Below are 21,342 nucleotides of genomic sequence, written 5' to 3'. Positions count from 1 at the left end.
CTCATCCTCATAAGCTAGCTGACCATAATGAAGTCCCGCACGTGAATATCATACCAAGAAGAATGAAGGCCATCACACGAGGGATGTCTATTGTTTCTATGGGCAGTTTCACAGAGAGTGTCTTTGGGTCTCCTCGAGGTGTCCACAACCAGGGCAAACGGAGGGTGTCCATTGTATGCCATCAGACCCCCACTGCTGTCCCTCTCTGTGCGACTGGAAAGTAATAATCCTGCAAGACTCATGAGTAGCCCACAGTCAAGTCCAAAAATATGAGAGGAACCCATCAGTGCGCCCCTGCCGGCGCCAAAACTACAGCTGCATTGCTGCTAATATGGCCTGTCATTGAGCCCCATCAAGATGTGCCATGCAAGCCAAGCAATGTACTTGAAAACAGGAATCACCAGGTGGCCGGGAGAGGCAACAAGATCTCGCCACAGCTACTCTCAAGAGTCCCACTGTAGCTGAGATAAAGGCTGAGCTCCCAAGGCCCATAACGTTCAATCTCCTCTGACCACCTCCTCCGGAACAAGGTCAAGGAGCCACTGTTGTGTTGCCACGTGCCCCAACTCTAATCCTCTGGAAAGTGCACTCTAGTACCAAGGCTGACTCACACTGAACGCAAAAGAGTTGACCCTCCTCCTGCACCTATAAGCGGAAACACAATGTCTGTCTATACACGCTCTGACTGCAATACCTCTAGCTGCGTGAAAGCTACTATCCAGACAGGGGCCTCGAGCTCAAAAGGTAAATGCCAATCTGCCAAGAGTGCTGTCTGAATGCTCTGAAAGCATATAATGAGTCACTACAGCACCTCTGTCCACAAATGGCCTGACATCAAGAATCCACGATCGATATACATGCCCCTCCCTGTAACCCCATAGTACCTGTAGCAGGGCTACAGTATCACTCGCATGGGACAAGCAATTAGTTGCAGTTGGGCTTGAGTTCACACTCGGCGGACTCTCGCCTGGGCAGTAACACGTGGCAAGTGTTACGATGGTGGTCCAGTGGACACCGTGGCCAGGTCACCAAGGAGATAGGCTTCGCTGGATTGGGATATCTGCCAGCTGTGTTGGTGACTCTTAGATACATATGAATGGTTGGTTCCAGTCGTCGGGACCCATCATCATCTTCTTCATGTATGGTCCAGCATCGTCGTCTAGAGCAGTGAGTCGTCTGCACCATCCCTGCACACCTGGACCTCGACACCCTCATTGTACCCGTGAGTTCTGGGCTGGAGCTGAGTGTGCTGCCACGCCAGAGTCTGTACTGGTTCCTTTGAGATAGTCGAGTCCATATGTTCTGGTCTGTTGCTGTGTCTCTATGTTGATTTGTTGTTATCTATTGTTTCCTGTGTTTTCATTCTGTTTGAGTGAGATGTCACGCAAATTGCACTGAGGAGCACCCACTGTAGAGAGCACGACACACTACCCACGCTACAGGCTCTCATTTTTGGCACACCCGGCAGGACCTCAACTAAAGTCTCACTCTCTGTTGAGGTACAAATCGAGGAGCTAGCTGGGTTTTACCTAGCCCCACCTACTTCGCCTTGCACAGTGCAGCCTGCTGGTCTGGTCCAGTTTCACCCTAGACAGCTTAGTCTAGCTGACCTAGTCTCTCACCGTGTAGGTCTCGTCCTCTCTCGCCCTGGTCCAACCAGCTCTCGTCCTGGTCTAGTCCTTCCTCGCCCCTGGTCCAGCCAGATGGTCTAGTCACTCGCCCTATCTAGTAGAGTCTAGACCGGTGTTCAGCCAGTTGAAGGTCTTCTTGCCCAAAGCTTGGTTGGGTTTGTGGTTACTGCATGACACATACAAGACGCTCATTAGAGCGTCAAAGTGCACTACTGAGTCCTTCGAAGTACTACCACAGAAGGCGTCAACCCTTGGTACCTAGTAGAAGTCCACCAACCCTATCACCCATACCTCCACATACAGCATCATCCATTCCTCCATCCGGTTCTACGTCTTCCAGGTCACCTTCCCCAGTAAAGCTCTCTCCCATTTTGTTACAACAAGCTACTGAGCAACAGGCTCCAAAGCAAGAGGCCATCGAGGAGTTGACCAGTGTCTTGGCCAAGGTAAACATCAAGTTTCCGACTTTCAAGGGACTCTCCTCAAAAGATGCAGACGACCATGCAAGGAGGTTTGTATCTCTCTGTAGAGGTCGTGGTCTTAATAGAGAAGATGTTTATCTGTTAAATCATAGTTACCCGGAATGGGAAATCGGAACGGGGAACGGGGAACGGCAACATGCATGAAATGCCATTCCCTGTTTCGAATACTCACGTTTGAAACACGGAATGGGGATTCGGAATGGGAAATTGGGATGGGAACGGGGAACGGGGACCTGAAAATGGCCATTCCCTGTTACTATGATCTGTTTCCATCAACCTTGGATGGTTTAGCAGACAAGTGGTACAGTCAGTTTGCAGAGAATCACTTTCCAACTTGGGCAGCTTTAAGACAACAGTTCTGTGCAGCATTCAGGTCAGGTGACTTCCAGGAAAAGGTTTTGGATGAGTTGGCCAACATGGTGCTCCAGCCAGAGGAGACTTTTGCAAAACTCGTGACTAAAACCAAGTCTCTGGTTGCCAAGCTTCCTCAGCAACCAGGGGAATTTATGGTCAAGAAGTGGGTAGAGAAAGCTCTTCCAAAGACGTCTCAGCAAAAACTACGCGAAAGTCTTCCACCTGAAGCATCTTCGGAGGAGTTTATAGCGGCCGCTACCAGGATAGAAGGAGCAAGGAGGCTATTCAAGGACCCCCTTCAAGTGGAGACTGCCTCAACACTCACGGAAAATCCCTCTGACCCCTTGCTCTCTCTACGCAGGGAGTTAGAAGCATTGAAGTTACAAAGAGCACTTCAAGAGGAGAGGTCCTTCTCTCCTAGACCGGAAAAATCTCCACATCACGAGGCATTGGAACAGATCAAGCGCGAGCTATAAGAGCTCAAGTCTCAGGGGGAGACTAAGGCTATGGTTTGGTGTAACTCATGCCGCTCTCCAGGGCACCCTCCACATGAATGCCCCCTTCGGGTTTACTTCCACTTCTGTGAAAAGTCTGGACATGAGGACAAGGACTGCTACTACCACAAGGGATTGCGACAAATACAGCAAAGTCTTGGTCCTACTCTTCAACAAGGGCCAGACCTGCATCCAACATGGTTTTTCCCTGTGGCCATCCACACCATATGCCACCTTTATTGACAGCCCCTCCTATGCAAGGTATGCAAAGTACTTTTTCATCTCATAGCTTTTGTCATACCCATGCTCCCTCATCACCTCAAAGCTTATATGCCTCCACCTCCAACTCCATGCACCACGAGCAAGGACCACCTCGCCCTTCGACTCGCCCATTGAATCGGCCCATTCTGTGCTACAGATACGGGGAATATGGTCATTACCAAAGCAAATGCCCTCTGCCCGAAGGGTCCCCTCCCTGTCGTCATTGCCCTGAAACGAAAGATCACTACAGTAAGGATTGCCCTAAACTTAGTGCATCCACGGCTTCGAACCCAAGTCAAAGCCAGAATGAGTTTACCTTTTCCAAGCTCAATCTGATAGCAGTTAGCACCGTTCCTCGGCCGCCCCCTTCTACGCACGTGGTTACCCCTCAAAATAAGCTGCAGTTGGTAGAGGAGCCATCGCGTGTCCTCACTCGAGCGCAGAGAGCTGCTCTCGGTCTTAGCATTCCAGCAAGTTCAACTCCCCCACACATTCTCACAACAGTGGATACCCTGCCTTCAGCTGTTGACAAGCCATCCCCCAGTGCCAAGAAAGAATCCAAATCTTTGCTCTCAGATAATGGTACCTTCATGGAAGCAGTAGAGAACTTGCAGAAGCTCAAGATACCGATCAAAAGAGAGAAGCTTACAGCAGAGACTATCTTGAAAAACACCTTTCAGCAAGTTCATTGTAGGACATGCTTCGACTTGATGCAAATTGTCGAAGGGACACCCTTTCCATCATTCAATCTTTGTATCCTGGTGCAAGGTCTAGTGGCAAGCACCTACCAGTGCAGCCCGTAGAGTCCTACATGATTTCATTTCCCGGTGCTCCGCTCACTGACTACAGGAGTCCTTGTCTCACCGCGTCTATTCTAGGGCGCGACTTTTCCGGTGTCATAGTGGATGGTGGGTCGGGTATCAACTTGACGCCCGAATTCACCATGTTGGCATTGGGTCTCCAGCCTACAAAGCCCGCTCCCTTTACAGTGACTTTAGCGGACCATAGAACTGTCAACCCTGTGGGAATAGTAGACGAGGTCCCTCTGCAACACTCCAGGTACAAGACTTCACATTTAACTTGGATTTTGTTGTGGTTCGTCTTCCCCAGGTTGAGGGGGGATTTCCCTTGCTCATCGGTAGACCATGGCTGCGACACACTAAAGCACTTCATGATTGGGGAAACCATGCCATGTGGATACATACTCCTGGCTCCCCAATGCAACCCATTTTCCTAGAAGGAGGCATGGATCCCGTCGTACAACATAGTTCTTTGTCCCTAGAAACTAGCCTTGAATTGGAACAGCCCACTCCACCTGACGGGTCAGATGAGGATATGTTGGAGTGGTTGGACGCTACCAAATCTATGCCTTGTTATGGAGTCTCTGTTCACTCTTTGCCTGGAGGTACACCCTCTTCCAATGTTTCCACGGTAACTAAACCTAATAGGCCACTTGAGCCAACACAAAGGTTGAAGGTCACAAAAGTTACTCCTACAAGGGCGCCCTTGGTGGTAGCCTTTGGATTTGGTGAGCCTATGAAGAATCATAGAAGCGGAAAGAAATCTCCTCTACAGGAGTTTATCAACCTTCAACATCAGCCCCATCGGTGTCTGCTTCTCCGACCAGAACAAAGCTCTCCTCTCTGTGTAGCAAACTCCCTTCACAAAGCTTCCTCACGACGGGATACAACAAAAACAATGTTGATTTCAAGCTTGATGAATTCCCTGATCATGATATCTATCTGCTTGAGTGTCGTCTCCCCTCACTACCTCCTCGCCCTTACTCACACCCCCTCTCGCCCCTACCCTCCCCCTCACACTCACTCGCCCCTACCCACCCCTTTCCCCCCTCGCCCCTCCCCCTACTCACCCCTCGCCCCCTGCCCAGGCCTCCCCCCCCCCCCCCCCACTCACCCCTCGCCTCCTGCCCAGGCGTTGCACACCCCCCCCCCCCCACAACTCCCCCTCATCTCTCTCCCCTCGCCCCTACCCACATGGGCCCCACCCCTCGCCCCCGCCCCCACCCACCGCTCATCTCTCCCTCCTCACCTATTCACTCCCTAGACCCCACAACCCTTCCCTCAAGCTCCAGTGTTAGCAACAGCTACTACATGTGCATTTAACCCTCCAGTGTTAGAAGCAACTACTACAAGCGCATTCTAGTCGGAGTTTGAGCATTGCCATGAAGAAAACCGGAAATTTTCACTAAGTTTCATTGCAACCAAGATCCACGCGTCGATCTAAAACCGGGCATTATTGGTACCTTGCTCCGAGGAACTCAAAATCTTCTCCAAACGTCACTTCCTTCAATCAGAGTATACTGCGTTTTTTCTGGTGTTTTACTGTTCTCTCTAGTTTCACTGTTCTATCTCACCGGGACGGTGAGTGGTCTTGTGGCGGGCAACCTGTAGCAAGGCTACAGTATCACCGGCATTGAACAAGCAGTTAGTTGCAATTGGGCTTGAGTTCACACTGGCAGACTCTCGCCTGGGCAGTGACACGTGGCAAGTGTTACGATGGTGGTCCAGTAGACACCGTGGCCAAATCACCAAGGAGATAGGCTTAGCTGGATTGGGATATCTGCCAGCTGTTGGTGACTCTTAGATACATATGAGTGGTTGGTTCTAGTCGTCGGGACCCATCATCATCTTCTTCATGTATGGTCTAGCGTCGTCGTTTAGAGCAGTGAGTCTATACACACAGCACGTCTGCACCATCCCTGCACACCTGGGCCTCGACACCCCCATTGTACCCGTGAGTTCTGGGCTGGAGCTGAGTGTGCTGCCACGCCAGAGTTTGTACTCGTTCCTTTGAGATAGTCGATTCCATATATTCTGGTCTGCTGCTGTGTGTCTGTGTTGATTTGTTGTTATCTATTGTTTCCTGTGTTTTCATTCTGTTTGAGTGAGATGTCATGCACATTGCACTGAGGAGCACCCACTGTAGAGAGCATGACACATTATCCACGCTACAGTTCCAAAACCGAAAGACCCAGAAGTCTCATAGTGAGTGTCATGCAAGTATCCCACCAAGTTGTCTTGCAAGTCTTGTCTCAACCAAACATGATATTGCAGAAACTACGCTCCTCAAGGTCGCCATGAGACAATCCTCATTGTGCTTGAGAAGGTCATGGCTACTACAGCAGCAAAACATGCAATCTTCGCAAGTGGCTTGGTCACTGAGTAATCTGCACCTGAGTACCTGCAAGACTAGGACAAACTAGTATGACAGGCAAGCTATTGAACCAAGCCCAAGGTTCCCTGGCAACTTGCCATGCTTCTGCCTCAGGCCAAGAATCTCCATAAATAAATGCATAGCAAGGAGCACGAAGTGGGTCAACAATCAATCAAATAGCTAGGTGACCCAACCCTGAACCATCTGGTACTGACAAGGTGAAACGTGCTACTGCTAAAGGCCAAAACGTCTTCAGCAAGACTGCACCTCTATGTCACTAAAATGATACAAACTTGGGTCCCAAGGAAACTGCTTACACAATTTAAAGACGACTCCTACTGACTCCTCCCACATTGAGGAAAGGGGAAGCCAATAGATGATTCCACAGCCTTGTCACCTCTGGCTGGCATCCAGAAGATATGCACTCCGATTCAAGATGGTGGGAGATCTGCCCCTAAATTACCAACATATCACATAATGGAGAAGCCGAAATGCTCCTCAGTGGACTGCGGAGTGTAGGCGGAGATGGCAAAAGTGGACTGAGGTGACAAGGTGGAGCTGCTGTCACTGCCTGAGGTGCCCCAAGATAGGCGAATTCAGTAGCCCTTATTCAGTCGCAGGTGCACAGCTGATCCATGTTTACTGCTCAAGTAGCCCGTCTCCTTGCAAATGCAAATGTGTGAGTTGCAGAGCTCCTGTCAAACAGTTTGCACTGAGGTTCCAAACAACACAGTACATGATTTTGTACAAAGGATTAGACCCTGCAATTTACATGCATGAACTATGTGTGAACTGAAAACAATTCAATCAAACCACAGTGGAAAAAGAGTTTCAGTTTCTGAGAACTAACCAAGTCTTTTGCAAGATTTGAGGCATCAGCCACAGTTTGTAAGCACGACCCCACAAAAATTTCTCCTGTAATCTGTAGGACAGAAAACGGTAATTGCACAGCAAACTGCACGGATTTGTGGACCAGCTCAGTTTTGAAAGAGAGGCGAAGATTTACCACAAGCCAAGCTTCACCTTGGTCACTTGCATTCCAAGGGAGTGATTGTACGACAAATCCTTTTCAGATCTTTTCAACGCCGATGTATAGTCCTCCAAAGAGAAGTTGCCGTGTGTCCACTCCACCTCACCATCTGTCTCTTCGTCACTGAAGTAATTTACAACTTCATAGGTTGGAAGCTTCCCACCATAGCCATTTTTCGAACCCTCCATTGGTCCATTCATATAATTCTGCACAATCTTCCATTTCACAAGGGCCTTGAAACCCCTTGATCTTAGAAACCGCGATGAAAACATCAAAAAGCCGCTCTTTCCTTCATGTTTTACATCAGTTCCAAATAATTCTGGGTCTATAGCCACATTCTCCCCGTTCCATGTGACAAGACCAACCCTACCACAGTTGAAGGAAGGTCCACCCTTGCCTAGAAGTGGATGTATACGTGCTGGAGTGGCAGGACGTTCAAGGACCAAGCTGACAGAACCACTACGCTTCTTTATTGCATGCCTATTTAAGAGAAGATAGTACTTAATAAAGATTCTCAATGAAAGAATGAGCACAAAGCTTGCTGGAACATAAGTACAAATTACTCGTAACTTCAAGTTTGAAGCAAAGCATACATGGTCCTGCTGAAATCCTCAACATCCCACATAGCATCACCAAAGACAGCGCTAGTCTTCTTGAGCACATCACCAACCATGATCATTCGAGAACTTTCTGCATTACCCTAGTAAACAAGCAACCCATTCATGTGCTGCTGCTGCTGCTGCTGCTCTCTCTCTCTCTCTCTCTCTCTCTCTCTCTCTCTCTCTCTCTCTCTCTCTCTCTCTCTCTCTCTCTCTCTCTAGCTACTGTACACCCAGAAGAACAGACAGAGGAGCAACCAGCGACGGTGGAGAGGTCTACCCACACTACTGGCATTCTCATAGACCGAGCATTGGAGCTAGGGAGATCTAGACGACCCCGAGGGAGGAGAGGAGCTACACAATTTCGAAGGAGGCTATGGCAAAGGATTCAAGCCATACTCTTTCGTCGTCCAGAGTGCACATGAAGATGGATCTCTACTCCCCTCCCATATTGTCTTCACATTGTACTGCTTAGTTTAGGATCCCGCAGTATTTATATTTTGTTATCCTAGTTTAATTTATTTTGTTAATCTGACTTTGTATCAGATACACCGCATTGTAACTTTCTGGTCTCATAGGTCACTTTGGCCTTTTGAAGACGTTAATATAACATTTCATTTCATTCTCTCTCTCTCTCTCTCTCTCTCTCTCTCTCTCTCTCTCTCTCTCTCTCTCTCTCTCTCACCAGATCGGTCTCCTTCATACACCGCATGTGGGAACTTCCCAGAGACAGATATGCCTGCCTTGCACTTGAGTCCTCTCGACAGTTAGCCATGCAAGGAGATACAGCATGCTGGTACGGGGAGATGATATCATGTTTTCAGGCGCATGGGTTCAGCATAGACAGATTGCCTCCCTTCCAGTACTCACTGGATGCACCCTCTCTGACTCTTACACAGTCCGAGATCACCAGGCTCATCCGCCAAGACTTGACTCAGCTAGACACCAGGAGGACATGGATACAACCACCACAGAAGCTAGGCACGAAGATGGCTTTCTATAGAGAGCATCTCCTCCAGCTTACGGTTGATGGTTTTGTGACGAAGCCCAGATACATGGACACCCACTTGTCTCATGGGATACGATGTGCTATCGGCCAGATACGTACATCTTCACACCAACTGCGGATCGAGACTGGGAGATACAGCGGAGTACCAGCAGAGGCCAGGACATGCCCCCTGTGTGACATCGAGCCTGAGACAGAGTTGCACTACACATGCCACTGCCCCATCTACTACGAGATACGAGGCCGCTTCCATTGCTTGTTCAGAGAGGGCTTTGGACCATTCTCCAGAGTCATGCAGTACGAGGATCAGAGATGCTTGGGTTTGTTTTTGCTCGAGCTACGCAGACACAGAGAGAGCCTGATGAGAGGAGAGGCTAGCCAGTCCCAGAGACAGATCACAGATTTCTTTAGAGCTGCCACTGGACACACGGAGGAGTTACTACCACAGCAGAGCTCGTCGTTTCACACCAGAGGAACCCTGATCGACCGAGCGATTGAGCTGGGAAGATCAAGACGCCCACGACTGCGGAGGACTACAACATCGGCGAAGGCTGCATCAGAGGATTCGGATCATTTTGGCTCGACATGCACGACGCCCTGTCAGACTACTGACCATGGAGGAGATTGATGAGATCCGCCAGCGACCGATGCTGGATCTCTTGTGATCTAGCTATCCCAACTAGCTGTTGTTCACACAAGTACCTCGCAGACTTCTCAGAACCCTCAGAACGGTAAAAACGATAAGAATGGTAAGAATGGTAACTCTTCTAACCAATCTTCCAACAGTCTCTCAGAAAAGAATTCTTCCAATGAATCCAAGGGTAAGGCTAACACAATTGCTAAACCTAAGCTTACTTCAAATGAAAAGGTAGCACAAGGAATTGTAGGAGGATACATCACGTCGGAAGAGCAAAGCACTTATTCTAAGCAAGGTCGTTGTTTTCATTGTCACATTAAGGGTCACATAAAAAGAACATGTCCTAAGCTTGAATCGAATGAATCTAAAGAATCCACAGAACCCACTTCCTCTGTCAATGCAATTAATGATAACACGAGTGTGGCCCAAGTTTCTCATGACCCTCCCATTGATGATTCTCTCATTAAATGTTATGGTCATATGACGGGGCAGCGTTTTGTCATATTGTTTGACCCAGGTAATATGCATGATGTGATCAGTCCCTCTCTTGTTGAGAGAGCCCGCCTAGAAGTTAGTCAGAGATCTCCTATCGAGGTTTCTCGCTTTGTTCAAGGTATGGACGCTCTCATCACGGAGAAGTGCCTTGATGTGTTGTTTGCAATTCAACAAGCTGCCTTTGCTAGAAGATTTGTTGTCTCTCCTCTCTCAGGATGTGATATGATTTTGGGCATTCGATGGTTTCGTGATGCTAACCCTCTCATTGATTGAAAGGCTAACACTTTCACTCTCAATGCCAAAAGTGATTCTCCCATTGTCATTCATGGAGAGGACATTGTTCATTCTTCATCTCTCATTGCTAATATGCAAGACAAGATTGAACGGATTCATGAGAAGGAGACTCTCTCAGTCTCTTCTTCTCCCAAGCATGACACACAAGATTTGCATGATTATAAGAAGCATGATGATTTGGATGACAATGACAAGCATCATGATTTGCATGATCAAGATGTGATTTCTCACGAGCATTATGATTTGCATGATCAAGATGTGATTTCACACAAGCATGAGGAGTTGCATAAAGAAGATGTGATTGTTCACAAAGATGATGTGTTAGTGGATGCTTTTTCTAGCGAAGCTAACCTCGTTGTAGATTCGATCGATCACGAAGCACCGATCTTGGCTTTCGAGTCGAGGTCCAAAGAACCCCCACAGGACGATTCGATCATTCACGAAGAACCGATCTTGGCTCTTGAGCCTAGGTCCAAAGAACCCTCACAGGAAGTATTATGTGTTCGCATGATTGATACGCACGCATTGTACGAGTGTTCCATTCGTGATCGTTTCCTGTATTTTAGTCAGCGTCTTTATGTGATCCCTTTGCCTAGGCATGACATATTGTACGTTGAGCACGTTTCACTCATGGATGAGCACGGATGTATGCAGATTATTCATGAAAATCTGAAAAGTATACATTCAAGGAAGTCACATTCCATGTCTCTTCCTTGGCATGACACAGTTGTAGAAAGAGCACAAGAAAGTATGAGCACCAAGCATGGGCATTTCCGTTGTGAATTGCCACAGTTGATTGATTTAGATCAACAAGACAAGATTCGATCTCATTGTTTGCGTGTGTGTGGTGAACGGTTTGGCACTCCGTCTATTTGTTCATCTACATTGCATGCACAATCTTTAGCGAAGACAAGATTTTTTCCACTCACTTTACATGGAATAGGTATGTTCATGGTTTTGTGTTGGAAATGGTTTCAGGAATTTTCAGCCATGGAGATCCTTGAAGAAGAAAGAAGCATGACTCTAGACGAAGTTGAAGCATTGAAGGAGCCATAGAAGACTTTGTGTCGCTTTCGGCGCGGCCCAAAAACGAAGGCATTGCAGACCTTTATGAAGTTCAAGTACCGCATGACCCACACATCACAGTGGGTCGGCGAAGAGTCCCTTCCAGGATTCTGGATGCTATTGGCGATCTCCCTCGACGCCATACAGTTCGGTACCAGTACCTCACTTTCAAAAGGAGGGGATGTCACGTGACACATCCAACCCTATGTGTCCATGGACAAGCTACAGCATAGCAAGGGTTCGGTCAATCCAGTCAGTCTAGATTTAGAAGTGATTTGGCACTTTTGTGAGTCTATCCGTAGACCGTGCATGCCCAGTAACTTAGTGTAGATGCATATCCTCTGGTTGCACACAGCATGATCATAAGCATTCCCGTCGGAATCCATTAGAATCAGTCAGGGGAATTTTCTAGTGCATTTAGCCTATTGTACCTATTTTTGACAGTTTTCACTTATTAGTTTTAAGTGCCTTTCCAACAAAAGTAGGTAGGCCAATTTTGCCAAGTTTGTATATAAGTAAACTAGAGCTAGCACTATTTGGTAGAAGAGGCAACAGGAGCCAAGCTCAGTAGGCAACTTCTCCAACAAGACCTTAGCGGTTCTCCCCTCCAAGCAAGATTCAGCACCTAGCGTTTTCAGCATTTACATCATCGCCAGCAAGTCCCTTGCCTTCGCATTTTTGCATCAGCAGATCTTCACCGCAAGCAAGCCCAAGCCTAGCGTTTTTGCAAAGTTCCATCGCCGGCAAAACTACAATACATCAGCGTTTTCAGCCCTTGCCATCGCCATCCACAGCCCCATGCCTAGCGTTTTTTATCCCAACAAGATTCAGCCCTAAAGAGTAGCAGATTCAGCCCGGAAAGACCAACAGTTTCAACCTTTAAGAACCTCAGTTTTCAGCCCTAAAACCTGCAGATTTTCAGCGACAAAGGCCTACAGAATCAGCCCCAAACCAGCGTTTTGGGACTGTAGCAGATTTCAGCCCATAGCGTTTTTGGACAGCAGACAAAAGATTGCAGATTTCAGCCCTTAAGACGGTGTCGTCATCCCCGTCGTCATCGTCGACATAGCCTAGACTTGCATCAGTCTCATGCATACCGTTCGTACCTGTTTGTGCAATCAATAGTAGACCACTCTCGCCGACGAGAGTGGGGCCTTCGAAGGAGGGTTTTACAACGTCTCTGGTGTCGTATTCTCTCCTCTCTCTATCTCTCAGTCTCATGCACTTGCACGCACAATGTCCATTCACTTTGTTTGTGATCATAGCATTCTCTCACTAAGAACGGAAATCTCTACCTTCCATAAGAACAAAAGGAACCTTGAGCACAGTTCGGAGCACTCATCTTGAGCAAAGCGCAAACATTCATTCCGTTGCACCTAACAACTGTCCCAAAGACAGATTACAGATTTCTTTACACTAGATATTGGACACCCAGAAGATAAGCCAGAGGAGCAGCCACCATTGCAGAGCTCTGCCCGCACTCATACTACCACTACTGACATTCTCATAGATCGAGCATTGGAGCTAGGGAGATCTAGACGACCGCTATTGAGGAGAGGAGCTACACAGTATAGACGGAGACTACAGCAGAGGATTCGAGCCATACTTTCTCGACGCCCAGAGTGCGGATGAGGATGGATCTCTACCATATCTATCTTCCCCCCCCCCCCCCCCCCCCCCCCCCCTTCTCTCATTGTACTACACAGTGTACTGGGCACCTTTTGTATTAGCAGGCACATCCATACAGTCCCAATTTGTGGTTTGTAGTAGTTGTATTTTTGTTTCAGTTCTTTTTGATTCCAGACATGGTATCAGATTCACTATGTTGTAACACCTTGGTCTCATAGGTCATTTTGGCCTTTTGAAGGCGTTAATCTATCTTTTCATCCATCCATCCATCCATCCATATATATATATATATATATTTATATATATATATATATATATATATATATATATCACCCACATGTAACTTGCCTGCTCATCCTTACGCGCTATATATATATATATATATATATATATATATATATATATATATATATATAGCGCGTAAGGATGAGCAGGCAAGTTACATGTGGGTGAGGCTAAGGGCACAGACAGGCAGATACCTCTACATTGCTATTTGTTACTTTCCTCCTAATACGTTGTGAGCAGGATGGAAACACACACAACGCCTCTATAATGACCCGACACACACTCTTGGGATATACACACACACATTATGGGGCACCACTCGCCATACACAACCAGCCTGGCCGAGACAGGAAACACACAGACGGAGTGAGAAGAGAGAGATTTCCCACTTGCCCACTCAACACTCACACATACACACTCACACACACTCTCAATTCAGCTCAAAGGAGGCAAATTGCTGTTGTTTAGACTCAATGAAGCTCAGCCCAACACCAATGGGGCAAATAGTTTACACAGTATTGAGGAAATACACCAGATACAACCACAAAGTTAAGCAGAGGCTTCACTCACCGGAGAAGATTACACAGAAAAACAGCAGAAAATCTGTGAGGAATTTGGCAAAATGGACAGCGCCATTGCGTCCAGAACGCCCAAAAACCCCAGTCTACAATGTCAAAGTGCTCAAATCCGACCTCGGATGAGCCGTTTAGGGCCAAAACAGGCTCCAAAAACCCCAAAAACACAGTTGCGGCTGTTCCTCCTCTCTTCTCCACGTTTTTTCTGGTCTTCTCTCTTTTTTTTTCAGTTCCCACACTTCGCTTTATTAGTTGGGCACCCGTGGCCTTTTAGATGACCTCAAACGGACCCCGAACAGGCCAAAAACTAACCTCGCAGTGCATAGTTGTCACCTTTTTGCATCATCCGCACACCTGGCACTCAGTTTTTCCAATAATGCATCCCGCAACCACGTGAAGTGGCCCCAAAAAGTGGTCCTCATGATGACCTTTTTGCATAAGTATCACAAGAAAACACCCACGTCGTGTCCATACTTCTCCGCGTGCAAGTATTGACCCCGTTCAACCTCCTGACGCTACTCGATGCCATCTGACGCACCTGCTTACCTCATGTCGTCGGCCCGCGGATAGCTTCCTCGAGAAGTTTTACGCGCTACCAACTCCTCCTTATTGTAGAAAAAACACAGTGGTACTGTTAATAGTGAAAATCGATGCACTATGTACACCCTGTCCTACCTGTACACATGTGGGCCCCACGTAACCACCTGGCTCTGAAAAATGGGCAATTCTTTATTTGATGCACCATGCATGTATATGTACATATACGCAATCCCTTGCTCCAAAAAACTCCTGACATAATTTGCCCATCCCCTAGCCTGCTAGATCATTCATGATCAGCAGCAGCAAAGAGAGATGAAACTCGCCGCATCAAAGGTCTCCTCATCCCTCACCAACACTGCTTGATCCACAGACAGCTCATCTTGCTCCACCATCATCAATCTAGCATGATACAATTTAAGACGCAATCCATTTACCCTTGACTTATGTAGAACACCATCCAGATTAGCCAGATGATATGTGCCATTTGGAAAACACTCCACTACCTTGAAAGGGCCTTCCCACTTAATTTGAAACTTCTTTTGGAAGGTGTTGTCCAACTTACTGTTGTAGCGCAAAACCAAGTCATGTTTCTTGATACCCTTACTTTTGACCTTTTCATTTATCTTTGCCAAAGCCTTATCCTGCATCTGCCCATAATGCTCCAATGCGCTCATCCTATCCAACTGAACCTCTTGTAACTGCAAGAGCCTCTCTTTGAATGCATCACTAGGCGGCCCAAGCAACTTCTCTAACATCTTGACCGCAGGCAACTCTACCTCCACAGGCAATAGTGCTTCCTTTCCATACACCAAATGAAATGGAGTAAACTCTGTACCTGTCTTCACCGAAGTACGGTAAGCCCATAATGCACTAGGCAATTCCAAATCCCAATTCTTTCCTTGGTGCTCTCTCACTTTAGAAAGAATTTGTACCAACTCACCATTGAATCTTTCATTTAAGCCATTACACTGCGGGTAATAAGGAGTGGTATGCTGGTGCCTAATCTTCATCTTTGTGCATAAGAAGTCTAGCAGTTTAGCTCTAAATCCTGGCCCCTTATCTGAAAGTAGCTCTAATGGCACCCCAAACTTGCAACATATTTCATCATACACAAATTTTGCCACATCCTTTGCAGTGATCTGTTTTACTGCCCATTGTATCTGTATCAGATTCACCAATTATAACTTTTTGGTCTCATAGGTCACTTTGGCCTCTTAAAGACATTAATATAACATTTCATCCCTTCTCATCTCTCTCTCTCTCTCTCTCTCTCTCTCTCTCTCTCTCTCTCTCTCTCTCTCTCTCTCTCTCTCTCTCCAGCGTCATGCTTTTTTATCGCAGCTCCCCCTTTTTTAACGCTTCACTTTGCCTTTAAATTTAGTCTTACTTTATTTATTTTTAGCATTCGTCTAAACGGCCATTCATATTGCCTTAAAGGATATTGAAAAGGTCACCCAATTTGGCATACATCTTAACCTATGGAGTGCAAAGCACATTCATGTCAACCAAAGCATTGCCAAGTACCATACTAAGCCACTACATGGGCTTCTTGATTAAGCATTGCACCAATAAAACACCCTGAAGCATCACATTGAACCTCAAATGATTTCCTTTAAGTCTGGCACTATCAAAATAGGTCCATGACTTAATAAATACTTTAGCCTGTCAAAGGCATCTTCTTGGCTCGATCCCCATTTGAAAGGGATCTTCTTCCTTGTTAGGTCATGGAGTGGTCCTGCTACTTGAGCAAAGCCTCGGATAAACCTCCGATATAGGAACACAATCCCAAAAGCCTATGTACATCATGTACCGTAGTGGGAGTTGGCCAGTCTTGTACCACTTGGATCTTGGCGGGATCCATACTCACTTGGTTGTGAAAGACTATATGGCCAAGATAGTGTATCTCCGTGAGAAAGAACTCACTTTTCTTTGCATTCACGTGCAACTCATGCTTTCGCAATTCCTGAAACACTATGTCCCAAGTGCTTCCGATGATCCTCCTCGGTCTTTGAAAAGACGAGTATGTCATCAAAGAACACTCCTATAAAAGCTCGATGTGGGCTGAAAATTCGATCTATATTTCGATTGAATGTGGCAAGAGCATTGGTCAAGCCGAAAGGCATTACCCGAAATTCATGAAGTCTAAAGGTAGTGCGAAAGGCAGTCTAATGGACATGGAGTGGAGTGGTCCTGCTATTTGAGCAAAGCCTCTGATAAACCTATGATAATAGGAACACAATCCCAAAAGCCTACGTACATCATGTACCGTAGTGGGAGTTGACCAATCTTGTACCACTTGGATCTTGGCGGGATCCATACTCACTTGGTTGTGAGAGACTATATGGCCAAGATAGTGTATCTTCGTGAGAAAGAACTCACTTTTCTTTGCATTCACATGCAACTCATGCTTTCGCAATTCCTGAAACACTATGTCCAAGTGCTTTTGATGTTCCTCCTCGGTCTATGAAAAGACGAGTATGTCATCAAAGAACACTCCTATAAAAGCTCGATGTGGGCTGAAAATTCGATCTATATTTCGATTGAATGTGGCAAGAGCATTGGTCAAGCCGAAAGGCATTACCCGAAATTCATGAAGTCTAAAGGTAGTGCGAAAGGCAGTCTTATGGACATCCTCAGGGGCCATGCATATCTGATGATACCCACTCTTCAAGTCAATACAACTAGAGATGCTTGCACCCTATAACTTATCTAGAATATCATCAATCCGAGGAATCGGAAAGCAATTCTTGATTGATCTTGTTTAGAGATCGGTAGTCTATGAACTGGAGAACAGTAGAGCAAAGTACTTGGTTGAACAAGACCTTTTACCAAAAACACATTGACTTGCTTCAAAATTTCCTCTTGCTAAGAAAGACTTACCCTATAAGGGGGTTGGTTTGGGAGATCAATGATGCAGTGATCTTCCAGACGTTCCCGGAGGTAGCTTGTCCGAAAGCGTGTCCGTGAAAAAATACTTATACTTTTCAATAAATTGAAAACACTCAATTTTCAAAATAGAGAGCGAACCCTCATCAGTTTTATCCTTTTCCCATGCAAAAATCAAGCAAGCATAAATGCATGTCTTTATTTCCTTTCTAATGGAAATATGGCTCGTTTACAATAGGGAATAGCCAATCCCCTATATCGGCAAAAATTTTAATGTTCTTACCCTCATGCTCAAAAGCAAGGGTCTCGTCCTTCTCGAAGTCGGTCTCTCTCTCTTGGGAGAGTGGCCCCACAGACGATGGAAGTAATCTCTCTCTCTCTCTCTCCATTCCCTTCTCATTTTTTCTGGCCCTTGCTCTTGAAAGGCCGTTTGTTTTGATCTGGAGATCCCTCGTGCACTTCAGCACCTCTTTCTGCCTATGGGTTGTTACCACCGGCAAAATTTTCCTGACGCCCATTCATATATGTTCCTTACCGGTTCTTGATTCCTTCCAAAACCTTTTGGATAGCCAACAGCTTGAGGAGCTGCTACTCAAGCTGCTACAATTCCGCGAGTTGAACTCGTACTTGCTAAGGTTCATCTTCAACGGTTTCTCCATGGCTCTTCATGGTGCTTCCCATTCCTTCCCAAAATCATCCTCCTTTGTAAAAAATGAGAGGCATCCGCACTCTGATACCACTATCAAAAGCGAAGCGCACACAAATAATCAAGCAGCTGAAAATAAATAAACTATCTTCTCAGTTTCCTTTCGACCTATACTCAGAGCACGGAAGCTCTGCCGATTCGGTTTTCGGAATCCCTTGAGCGTAGGCAGAAGCCTCTTCGCTCACTTCTCCGATACGGAGTACCTACAAAATCCAAACACGGTGGCAAAGACTAGCAAAAGCTCATGAACGCCATTCACCTGTCACTATGAGCACGAAAAGCAACCTTCCTTCACTAAGCAGTCACGTACACTTCCAGTTTTCCGGCGACGGAGTCTCTACTTCACTTCAGCGCTGGTTGTTTGTGATCCAAGAGGAGGGCATTGGCTTCCTATATATAGGCCTTGAGGGCTGGCAAAAATAGGGGGGCACGTGCCTAGGTGCACTTCGGCCAGAGTTAGCCTAAAGAGAGAGAAGATTGGCTGGCGCCAGGTTTAGAGAGAGGAGGGAGAGAGATCGCACGCTATTTCAACTTTTACACCAGTGTTGGTGTATTTTTAAGAGCCTTGCTTTATTTTTTTATTATCGCCTGTCAACTTATTAAGTGGACAACCGATCAATTCTTAAAAATATGTGAACCTGTTTAAAAACTCAATGAAATTCAGTGAAAGAAAACGGATGCTACACAACACTTCCAAGGCATTCCTGGATGCAGTTCTCAGGCACAGATGCAATGTAAGCACAGATCCCTCGCGGAAAAGCATCTGCTTTTCCCATAAAGCATTTAAAAATATTCCAAGTTTTTTTTTAAAGCTTCTCAGAATCCATCTTTATTCTTGTGGCTGTGTCTTTATGCATAATCCTTTTTCCAGTTCAGATTTCTTGCCGAACCAATGGAATATTTTCTTTTCGATGTTCTCGTCACCCATCATGTGACGTATCAAGAATATCCACTTCTCAGTCTCTCCCACCAAACTAACGGTACAACTCCTTCACGATGCTTAATGTCACCCGTCATGACACATCAAAGTTGTCTGTTCCTCATGGCTTTTAATAATTCCAATAGATCTACACTTCCTAGCTTTATAGTTCAAGTGTACACATTTAGATATCCTAGTTTCAATAAATAGAAATTACTTTGAAAAATAAGAAAATAGTCCATTTAGCAACACTCTCTCTCTTTCCTGTTCTCATTCTCCCTTCCTCTCCACTCTAACAAGAGCTTATGCACTACAATGAGATACAAAAGGGAAAGATCCTTTTTTTCTCCAAAGCATGGATAGCCTAGCAAAACACTACACAAAGACTTCTTTCCCTCAAAGACAATGAAGAGTCTTATGCACTATAACAAGGTACAAAAGAGAATGACCCCCTATATTCTCCAACACTGGAAAGGCTACACAAGGCTTCTAATTTCCCAAGGAGCCCTACTCATGCAACCTAGAGGGGACAAAAATTGCTTCTTGCTGGGACGTTGCAAAGGTGCTAGCTAGTTAAGACACTTCAACAACCTCTGTAGCCTTGAAAGGAGCAAGTTTCGCACTTCAAATGCCTCATGCCGAAGGTCAAAAAAGCTACAAAGAAGTGGACAAGGGTACTGACTTGGGACCAAATTTGACATGGAGAAAATGCCTCAGTACCATTTTACACCATACGCTTGACATGTTAGATATCCTATGTGTTTTGCTTGTGAAGGCGCTATATCCCTCAAGGCCTCACTAACGTTCTAGAACAAGCGATAAGCATGAGGCAACAAAGCATACCTCCCTTTGTTTAAAGATTGAATAAGCGTATCCAAATTAATTCTTTCCAGCGGTCAAGCCTAGAAGTGTTCAAGAACCATATTTTTTTGCTGTCAAGAAAAATGACTTGCATGCAAAACAATTGCTTCATGACAGACACAAGGCCAAGAATTCTATGTCCATAATCTCAGTTTTCGCTGAAGACAACAGTTAGCACCACAACAGTGTGTGACCTGCTTCTAGCACGCTTTTGCAGAGTGCACCCGGCTACCCTGGTGCAACTGAAGTACATGGTCAATTGCAAGCATAACTCTGCAATTTTTCCACTGCAATACGATCTCGCACTCTGTGAGATTACACCCGCTTCCTATATTACTTGATCATTATAAGCTCTAGCGATTGAACATTGTCCGTGTTTCACTCATATCTGAGCGCCATGCTCAAAGTCCGCAAAATCTGCATAGGCATAATAAAAACTTGACCATCTTGCATTGTGAATAACACTACTGCTATAAAGATATGGCATTGCCATATCTTTAATGCAGCTAGTTGATTGTTGTTTGACAACGATCAACGGCTCATTCATCCTCACACTATATGAAAACAAGACCATCATGCATTTCTAACACTGCAAATCAATTACTTACCTTCCCTGTACATCTTACAAAAAGCCAAAGCAACGGAAAAGAGATTTACATGCTTGGCAAGTGCTTCGACATAAACTTTTCCATCCAGAGTCTGCGCAAATCGTATACCCAGAGGTTTTTCAAGGGTGAGCATGTACTCGCTAAGATTCATGTTGTAGGTATTGGCAACCCGGGTCTGCTCAGATGAAAGAGCGTGCACACCCAGCCGCTGTGGCCTTGAGCTGGAGCTGCTGCACCATTTCAACCGCCCACCACAGACCCAATGAGAGCTACTGATAGAGCTTGGAAGAGAGCGCCATTGAGAACTTGTCAACATTCCACGATTCACGTTGCCCTTCTGCGGACAATGAGCCTGGAAGCTGCCTGCAATTCCCTCCATGAGCCACCCGCTTCGTCGATCTCACAGCTCGATTTTCTCTCCTCCGGAACCTGAATATTAGCTTCTACTTCGCCATCAATTCACAAGGAGTCCCCATTGCCCAACAGTACCACAAACGTGTCACTATTTACTCGCACTGCCGTTAAGACAGGGCCGCGGGCTTCGGCCAATCAAGTTTTGCCATGCTTTTATGCGGAGGACATGCATGCAATTGCCATTCTTGTTGGGTTTAGAGGGTAGATTTTGGGTGTGAAGACTTCATTTTTTATTTTTGACGGAAAGTATGTGGGACAACGAGGACGCTCTTTTGCTTCAACTGTGGTTTTTGTTCTGCTTTCACCCACCATTTCTTGCAGGCACTCTCTCTTCTAAAAGCAAAGCACGTCCTACCTTTGCTTCGAACTTTCTTCCTTGCCGGAGCTGCTCCATCTT

At 46.2% G+C, this 21,342-nt stretch overlaps 1 protein-coding gene across 1 annotated transcript in view; it reads right to left on the bottom strand.

Moving 5' to 3' along the window:
• LOC147455512 (phosphoglucan phosphatase LSF1, chloroplastic) overlaps positions 1–21,063 on the bottom strand; it is a 37,843-nt gene extending 16,780 nt beyond the window's left edge. Inside the window, exons 1-4 of the mRNA XM_086514275.1 lie at positions 20,581–21,063; positions 8,020–8,126; positions 7,420–7,906; positions 7,247–7,318 (exon numbers count right to left, since the gene is read on the bottom strand). Of these exons, the coding sequence (XP_086370401.1) occupies positions 7,247–7,318; positions 7,420–7,906; positions 8,020–8,126; positions 20,581–20,910 (996 nt within the window). The 5' untranslated portion in view covers positions 20,911–21,063. The remainder of the gene's footprint in view (positions 1–7,246; positions 7,319–7,419; positions 7,907–8,019; positions 8,127–20,580) is intronic.
• Positions 21,064–21,342: the final 279 nt, after the last annotated feature.

Source organism: Adiantum capillus-veneris, chromosome 6 (assembly GCF_014529385.1).
Source record: "Adiantum capillus-veneris isolate H3 chromosome 6, ASM1452938v2, whole genome shotgun sequence".
Lineage (NCBI taxonomy): Eukaryota > Viridiplantae > Streptophyta > Polypodiopsida > Polypodiales > Pteridaceae > Adiantum > Adiantum capillus-veneris.
The sequence above is the reverse complement of the archived record's forward strand: the minus strand, read 5'-3'. Positions and strand labels throughout refer to the sequence as shown.